Below are 9,023 nucleotides of genomic sequence, written 5' to 3'. Positions count from 1 at the left end.
TTTCCGTGGTGGGGTGACTCTCTGGGTTTCGGTAGTGGGATGATTGAGTTTCCGTGGTGGGGTGATTGGGTTTCTGTGCTGGGGGTGACTATGGGTTTCTGTCGTGGGGGTGACTGTCTGGGTTTCTGTGCTGGGGGTGACTGGGTTTCTGTGGTGGGGTGACTGGGTTTCTGTGGTGGGGTGACTGGACTCCCGTGGTAGGGTGACTAGGTTTCCGTGGTGAGGTAACTGTCTGGGGGTGTGGTGGGGGTGAATGTCTGAGCATCCATGGTGGGGTGACTGAGCTTCCTCCCGCTGATGCACTGTCTGTCACCTGCAGCGGACTCTGACAAGCGTCATGCCAGTGACTTTGCCCTGTGGAAGGCGGCCAAACCCCAGGAGGTGTTCTGGGCCTCTCCCTGGGGACCCGGGAGGCCGGGCTGGCACATCGAGTGCTCTGCTGTCGCTAGGTAAGGTGCCTGCCGCTTCGTGGGGGTTGAGGCTCATGTTTCCCTGGGGCCTGCTCAGGGCAGCAGAGGATGTGCACGGGAACAGGTGCAGCCTGGCATGTGTGCCCACAGGTGGCTTTTTGGGAAGAGATTTTCCTGGAGTGTGGCAGGCCGTGGGAGGTGGTGAACCAAACCCATGACACATCAGGCTTTCCCGACCTCAGCGCCTCCTCCATTTAGTGGAGGGGCTGCTTTTTGGTTCACACTTGCAGCTGCCCTGTTCCCTTACCCTTCTCTGCAGTTGCTGGTCCTCGGGGCCCTGGAGGAGAGTGCTCGCACCTACATCCCCCATCGCTTCGCACTTCTCTAGCCCCCACATCCCTCTCCGCCTTCCCGCCAGCTCTTCTAGCTCAGGCAGCTCACACGCCAGGGTGCTCTCCCACAGCACTGCTCTCCTGACCCACTGTGGCATCCCCTGCTCTGAAAACACCCTCTCTGTCCCTATTTCTGCCTCTCACTGGAGCCTTCTCCGCCTTCTCTCTGGTCCCCTTTGGACACGACTCAGGTGTCCACACTGTATGGCTCTGCCCGCAGCCGGGGGCCCTTTGAGTGGGGCCTTTGAAAGGCAGCATACCACCTGTGCCCTATGTTGCGCAGCTGCCCATGGAGCTTGCCACAGTTAGTTTTCCTTCTTTTGTTTTTTTTTTTTTTTTGAGATAGTTTCACTCTTTTTGCCCAGGCTGGAGTGCAATGGCGCAATCTCAGCTCATCACAACCTCCACCTCCCAGGTTCAAGCGATTCTCCTGCCTCAGCCTCCTGAGTAGCTGGGACTACAGGCATGCGCCACCACCCCAGCTAATTTTGTATTTTTAGTAGAGACGGGGTTTCTCCATGTTGGTCCGGCTGGTCTTGAACTCCCGACCTCAGGTGATCCGCCCGCCTCGGCCTCCCAAAGTGCTGGAATTACAGACGTGAGCCACCGCACCCGGCACACGATTAGTTTGTTACCCTGGTGCTGATTTGTGTGGCCTGACCCTCTGCAGGCAGCAGGGTACCCGGCCGCGCGTTTAGACTGTTCCCAGTGTTTCACTATTACAGATCTCCCTAGTGAATAACTGCGCGTATGTTTCCTATTTGTAGAAATGGGGTTTGTTTGTTTTGTTTTTCCATTATACTTTAACTTACAGGGTACAGGTGCACAATGTGCAGGTTTGTTACATTTGTATACATGTGCCATGTTGGTGTGCTGCACCCATTAGCTCGTCATTTACGTTAGGTATATCTCCTAATGCTATCTCTACTCGCTTCCCCCACCCCATGACAGACCCCGGTGTGTGATGTTCCCCACCCTGTGTCCAAGTGTTCTCATTGTTTAATTCCCACCTATGAGTGAGAACATGTGGTGTTTGGTTTTTTGGCCTTGTGATAGTTTGCTGAGAATGATGGCTTCCAGCTTCATCCACGTCCCTACAAAGGGCATGAACTCATCCTTTTCTTATGGCTGCATAGTATTCCATGGTGTGTATGTGCCACATTTTCTTAATCCAGTCTATCATTGATGGACATTTGTGTTGGTTCAAAGTCTTTGCTATTGTGAATAGTGCTGCAGTAAACATACGTGTGCATGTGTCTTTATGGCAGCATGATTTATAATCCTTTGGGTATATATCCAGTAATGGGATGGCTGGATCAAATGGTATTTCTAGTTCTAGATCCTTGAGGAATCGCCACACTGTCTTCCACAATGGTTGAACTACTTTACAGTCCCACTGACAGTGTAAAAGCGTTCCTATTTCTCCACATCCTCTCCATTACCTGTCGTTTCCTGACTTTTTAATGATCGCCATTCTAACTGGTGTGGGATGGTATATCGTTGTGGTTTTGATTTGCATTTCTCTGATGGCGAGTGATGGTGAGCATTTTTTCATGTGTCTGTTGACTGCATGAATGTCTTCTTTTGAGAAGTGTTGTCTCTTCATATGCTTCACCCACTTTTTGATAGGGTTGTTTGATTTTTTCTTGTAAATTTGTTTAAGTTCTTCGTAGATTCTGGATATTAGCCCTTTGTCAGTTGGGTAGATTGTAAAAATTTTCTCCTGTTCTGTAGGTTGCCTGTTCACTCTGATGGTTGTTTCTTTTGCTATGCAGAAGCTCTTTAGTTTAATTAGATCTCATATGTCAATTTTGGCTTTTGTTGCCATTGCTTTTGGTGTTTTAGTCATGGAGTCCTTGCCCATGCCTATGTCCTGAATGGTATTGCTAGGTTTTCTTCTAGGGTTTTTATGGTTTTAGGTCTAACATTTAAGTCTTTAATCCATCTTGAATCAATTTTTGTGTAAGGTGTAAGGATGGGATCCAATTTCAGCTTTCCACATATGGCTAGCCAGTTTTCCCAGCACCATTTATTAAATAGGGAATCCTTTCCCCATTTTTTTGTCAGGTTTGTCAAAGTTCAGATGGTTGTAGATGTGTGGTATTATTTCTGAGGGCTCTGTTCTGTTCCATTGGTCTATATCTCTGTTTTGGTACCAGTACCATGCTGTTTTGGTTACTGTAGCCTTATAGTATAGTTTGAAGTCAGGTAGCATGATGCCTCCAGCTTTGTTCTTTTGGCTTAGGATTGTCTTGGCAATAAGGCTCTTTTTTGAACTTTAAACCCAATGTTACTGTGAAATACCTTATTTTTGTAGAAAGATTAGATAATGAAGAGACCATTGTTGTTCCTTCTGAGCCTTCTCTGATTTTAAAATAGGTGTTAATGTGGATATCAGGAGCGAGACTAACACAGTGGCCCCATCGTTCAGCTTGTGAAACTTTCACGTCATCGTGTGGGCTTCAGATCTTTGTAAGGGAGAATTGCCCATCCAGATACAAATGAGGCCCCTGCCATCTCCTCCCCAATCCTGGTCTCACGGTCTCCTTCCCAGCATTTGAACTGCAGGGAATGTTAGAGTTACCCTGAGACGACCCATCGCTAAGATGTAAAAATCTTAGAACGTCATGCTACAATGTGTGTTTCTGTGATGCCCGTTTCCTCAGGCTTGAGACCTGCGTGTGCAGTCCTTCCCCGAGCACAGGGAGCCAGACCAGTGGGAGCAGGAAGGACCTCCACGAGGTGCTGGCACCTTAGAAACTTCTATATCTATCATTTTAAGAAACTCCACCAGCCTGCTGCATCACCATGCTCCTGCAGCTGGTCCAGGGACGGAGCTTCGACTGGGCTGGCCCAGCCTCATTTCCCCCATCAACCCCATTAATTTTAGTGTGTGGGTTTGCAAAATTGCGGATTTTGTGGATGCATAGCACAGTGCTGTAGGAGAAATGGCAACATGTGTTGCTTTGAACTCTCTTACCTTGTTATTCCTGTGTGACTGTTAGTTACATTTGCAAAAGCCAGATGAAACATTGTCATGATTTTATAGTTCCATCTCTTATTAAAGTTGAAAAATCACTAAACTCTACCTATTGAAAGTAAGTAAAGGTAGGCCAGGTGCCGTGGCTCACGCCTGTAATCCCAACACTTTGGGAGGCCGAGGTGGGCAGATCATGAGGTCAGGAGATCGAGACCACAGTGAAAACCCATCTCTACTAAAAATACAAAAAAATTAGCTGGGCACAGTGGAGGGCTCCTGTAGTCCCAGCTACTAGGGAGGCTGAGGCAGGAGAATGGCATGAACCCGGGAGGCGGAGCTTGCAGTGAGCCAAGATCACACCACTGCACTCCAGCCTGGGCAACAGAGCGAGACTCCGTCTCAAAAATAAATAAATTAATTAATTAATTAAGTAAGTAAGTAAGTAAAGGTAATTTTTTGAGTTAAAAAAATAGATAGAGAAAGAAAGCAAAGAAAGAAAGAAAAGAAAAGAACGAACCTGGAGCCAAAAGAATGTCCCTTTACTAGGATGAAAAGTCGTGAATTATGGGTTTGTGATGACAGGATTTCAGTTTTCATTTGAATCAGTTAAATTATCATGCAAATTGATTTAAAATTGAGATTCATTTATTCATTGAATTAAAAAGGCTGGAAGGAGTAAATAGTTGAGGTTAGAAGAAAATATGCTGCTTGATTGAATGAATTCACTACTTTGTACTGTTTCTTGCAGTATGGTATTTGGAAGTCAACTGGATATCCATTCAGGTGGGATAGATTTAGCTTTTCCACATCATGAAAATGAAATTGCACAGTGTGAAGTCTTTCATCAGTGCGAGCAGTGGGGAAATTATTTTCTGCATTCTGGTAAGTACTAACTTCAGATTTAATTTGTTCTGTTTCAATTCTGGCAGTTCTGTCTTTGTCGGCGGAACAGCTACATTTGGAAATACATAATAGATCACCTAATAGGTCAAGAAATGGATTTGCCTCTTAAATTATTTTTGAGTTTCAATCATTTGGACATGAAATTCTTTGGATTGCAGCAATGATTATACCTTTTTGGAACTGACTAGAATATGGAAAATGTTTGGCAGTGCTGTTCTATGTATGTTTCTTTCAAGTAAAACTATTAGGAAGGAACTTCAAGTAGTACAATGTAATGATAATTGTGAACACTCCTTTCTGAAGCTGTAATATTGTCACTGGACATCTCTGCCATCTTCTAAAAACACTGCCCTTTCTTCCACTGTTCAAACCCCTCATTGATGAACCCCAGCTGTCTGCTCTCAGAGGTGGGTGCTACACCGTGAGTTAAGCAACAGCTTGAACCCAGCAGTTTTGGAATTCACCTGGATGCACTGGAAGAGTCATATTTCCAAGTTTACAGGGCCAAAATTAGCTAGTCTTACTACCTTTTGGGAATGGCCAGCTAAGGTATTTGAGACGAAGAAATATAAAGAGTGTTTGGTAGTGATAGGATTTGGAGATGCAAACTTCGACATCTAAAATACAGAAAATTAACAAATACTAGTTTTTGAAATCCTTGAATGGGAAATTAGGATGTCACAGTAAGGTGACATTAAATGCAGAAGTGCTCCGGTTTTCTGGTAGGCAGCAGGGTTCACTTGGGTTTCTTCATGAAAGTAAATAGATGAGGCTGATTGCCCCAAAATCACTTCCTCAGTGACTTCAGGGCTCAGTTCAGCACCCCCTGAACTGTCTGAGGAGCTGACGTTGCTCCCTCCGCAGGCGCGTTTCTGTCTGCAGATTTATCCTCTTCAGTAGGTCGGGGTTTGTTATTGGCACCACGACCTGCCATGAGTCCTTCAGCGAGCGTGGAGCTGGGGGCAGAAAGGGCGGCCTTGGCTGTGTGACGCTTGGCCCTGTCAGGTAATGAGGAGGGGCGGGGGTCTAGAAACGGAGGTCGTGTTCACCTTCTGATGTGGGAATGGGAAAGCATTTGTTGTTGTTGTTGTTGTTGAGACAGTCTCGCTCCATCCCCCAGGCTGGGAGTGCAGTGGCACTATCTGAGCTCACCGCAACCTCTGCCTCCCGGGTTCAAGCAATTCTCCTGCCTCCGCTGTCCTAGTAGCTGGGACTACAGGTGCATACCACCACACCCGGCTAATTTTTGTATTTTTAGTAGAAGCGGGGTTTCACCATGTTGGCCAGGCTGGTCTCAAACCCCTGACCTCAAGTGATCCACCACCTCTGCCTCCCATAGTGCTGGGATTATAGGCGTGAGCCACCGCACCCCATGGGAAAGTTTTGTTGCTATTTTTCCAGTGTTTTTTTTTTTTACCACCTGTTAAGATACCAGGAATCTTTTTCATACTAGTTTGGCCCCAAACAAAACATCAGTGTCTCCTGACACAGGAGAAGTTACACCTGTTCTCCTGTACCTAGTGGATGGAAGAGCTACGTGGGCAGACGCTGTCCCAGCCTGTTCGGGCTGCTGTAGCCAAATACTAAAAGCGGGCATCTTATGAACAACAGCAATGAATTCCTCCCACTTCTGCTGGCTGGAAGTCCTGCGTCAGCGCACTGGCAGATCCGGTGTCCCGGAAGGGCCTGCTTCCCCTTCATAGATGGCCGTCAGCTCTCCAGGGGCCTCTGTTTAAGAGCACTGATTCCATTCACACTGGCTCTGCCCCCTATGACCGTATCACCTCCCACAGGCCCTGCCTTCAGTTACCATCACCTGAGGGCTGAGGGTTTAGACAGGAATTTGGGAGGACATAAGCATTCAGGCCTTAGCAAATGTGTTTCATTTTCCAAATATCATCAGTTCTGGTGTAATCACGTTATATAGAATGACATATTCAAAGTTACATATGTTTTTTTGGAAATCACAATCTAATCAGTTTGTTTGTTTGTTTGTTTATTTTTGAGGCAGAGTGTCGCTCTGTGGCCCAGGCTGGAGTGCAGTGGCATGAACATAGCTCACTGTAGGCTCAACCTCCTAGGCTCAAGCGATCCTCCCACCTCAGCCTCCTGAGTTGCTGGGATGTTGGGACTGCAGGTGTGCCCACCACGCCCAGCTAATTTTTAATTTTTTTTAGAGACCGGGTGTTGCCATGTTGCCCAGACTGGTCTCCAAACTCCTGGGTTCAAGCTGTCCTTCTGCCTTAGCCTCCCAAAGGGCTGGGATTACGGGTGTGAGCCACCGTGTCCGGCCTGGAGCACTGCTATTTGAAGTTGTGTCAGAAAAAGAGGAACAGTCTTCTGTTAGAAACAGAAAGCACTTCTCTTGGAGATAAGCCGTGTAAAGCTACAGGCCAGGGAGAATTTCAGGGTCAGATTTAGGAGTTCCTTAAATGGGTTTGGTTTTCCTCCTGTCTTTCACATACATGGGGGATGAAATAATACCCGTGTCATCAAAGTCTATGAAAACAACTGCACAGAACCTCTGATTCTTCCCACTCAGAGACCCACAAGCACCACTCTGTTTTTGGACAACGGTCAACAAGCTTCACCGCCAAGTGCCTGATTTGCCAAATGAGAGCTTTGTCTTTTCTTCGGATGCTGTCTGTTAAATCCGTATCTCTGAATTACAGGAGAGGGGAAAATAGATTAAATACTGCTGTGGGCACCACGGTTACTGGTTCTTGTTTAGCTTCTGAGTCAGCTGGGACACCCCTGCCATCCGCCCTTGGTGTGGGGCTGAGTGTCCCTGAACCGTGGAACAAGGGCAGGTCGTGTCTTCCCAGAAGGCCCAGCACGGGTGAAGATTTGGGGGCAGGTTTATACCAACATACACTGGTCTGTACATTGGATACATGCAGGTTCCCATTCGTTTCCCGGGAAGCCATGTGTCCTTGAGGCCAGAGAGTCTCCTCACCCAGCTGAGACTGAATGCTTTTGTTTTTGTTTCAGGGCATTTGCACGTGAAAGGCAAAGAAGAAAAAATGTCCAAATCATTAAAAAACTACATTACTATTAAGGTAATGTGCTTTTTGTACAGTATCTCTGAGGTGCTGATAGCTTGTGGAACCCATCTCAGAGGCTTCTGTGTCATTTGAGAACCACAGAAACCCATTCCCAGTGCCCTCTGGCCCCTTTCCTAGGACGAGACCTGCCTCACCTCCCTCCCACGTTAAGTGGCTCTCCGCCTAGTCGCTCTCAACTGTGCGCCTCCTGCAGGTTTCCGCAGTCTCTTCTTGGCGGAACTTACCTTTCTCTTTCCGGGTTTCAAGGCCGGCGCCTTCTTCCGTGTCTTTTCCTTTTATAATGGTTGTCTCTCCCTTGGCACATCTGCTAACTTCCTTCCCTCCCTCATCCACTGCCTCCTACTAGTGTGGCTTTGGGATTTGTTTGGGTTTTGCTGTTTGCCTTTAATAGGCTCAGAGGTGGCTGGATCCTTAACCAACCTGAAAAATGTCATCCTGCTGTGGCGCTGACACATGGAATGGGAATTTCCGTGTGAATGGAAAACAGGCGCATGCACGGAGGGCTCTGGCTGACACAGTTTGAGCTCCTCCTTTGTCTTCTGGCCTGTCTTTAAAGCCAGATTTAATTTAATTGCAAAATAAATGGAGAAGGATAGTATCCAGATCTCACCACCTAAACAGCAAACCAGTGAAAGCTGTACCCGTCAGATTTAGGATAAACCAACAGGGACTGCTCCTCACAAAATAATTTGTATATAGTTTCCTTAAGTAGACTTTTTCCATTTTATCCTGGGCAAAATTTCAAACCTATAGAAAAGTTGCAAGAAACGTCACTGTGGCTCCACCCAGATTCAAGAGTTGTGATTGTTTTGCTGTATTTGCTGTGTAGGATCTTTTCCCCTACCCAGCTTAGATTCTCTTACTCTCAGGGTGCCTAAATTAATTAGTAAATTAGACTGGCCAAAGGCAGATCATCAAGAGAAGAGAAATGTATTAGCGCGTGTATGGCACACGTAGAGGTGGAGCATGACGCAGAGGGGGGTCGGAGCCCAGCCACGGGGTTGCATGATGCAGAGGGGGTCCCAAACCGGCCACGGAGTTATATGACACAGAGTGGGCTCAGAGCCCGGCCACGGGGTTGCATGACTCAGAGTGGGGTCAGAGCCCGGCCACAGGGTTGCATGACGCAGAGGGGGTCCCAACCCAGCCACAGGGTTACATTACGCAGAGTGGGGTCAGAGCCCGGCCACAGGGCTGCATGGTGCAGAGGGGGTGGGAGCCCGGCCACGGGGATGCATGGTGCAGAGGGGGTGGGAGCCCGGCCACAGGGCTG

At 47.5% G+C, this 9,023-nt stretch overlaps 1 protein-coding gene across 1 annotated transcript in view; it reads left to right on the top strand.

Moving 5' to 3' along the window:
• Positions 1–9,023, top strand: part of CARS2 (cysteinyl-tRNA synthetase 2, mitochondrial (putative)) — a 67,575-nt gene that overhangs the window by 41,191 nt on the left and 17,361 nt on the right. The window contains exons 7-9 of the mRNA XM_011933896.1: positions 320–449; positions 4,531–4,664; positions 7,677–7,744. Coding sequence (XP_011789286.1) covers positions 320–449; positions 4,531–4,664; positions 7,677–7,744 — 332 coding nt within the window. The remainder of the gene's footprint in view (positions 1–319; positions 450–4,530; positions 4,665–7,676; positions 7,745–9,023) is intronic.

Source organism: Colobus angolensis, unplaced genomic scaffold, assembly GCF_000951035.1.
Source record: "Colobus angolensis palliatus isolate OR3802 unplaced genomic scaffold, Cang.pa_1.0 Scaffold13, whole genome shotgun sequence".
NCBI lineage: Eukaryota > Metazoa > Chordata > Mammalia > Primates > Cercopithecidae > Colobus > Colobus angolensis.
The sequence above is the reverse complement of the archived record's forward strand: the minus strand, read 5'-3'. Positions and strand labels throughout refer to the sequence as shown.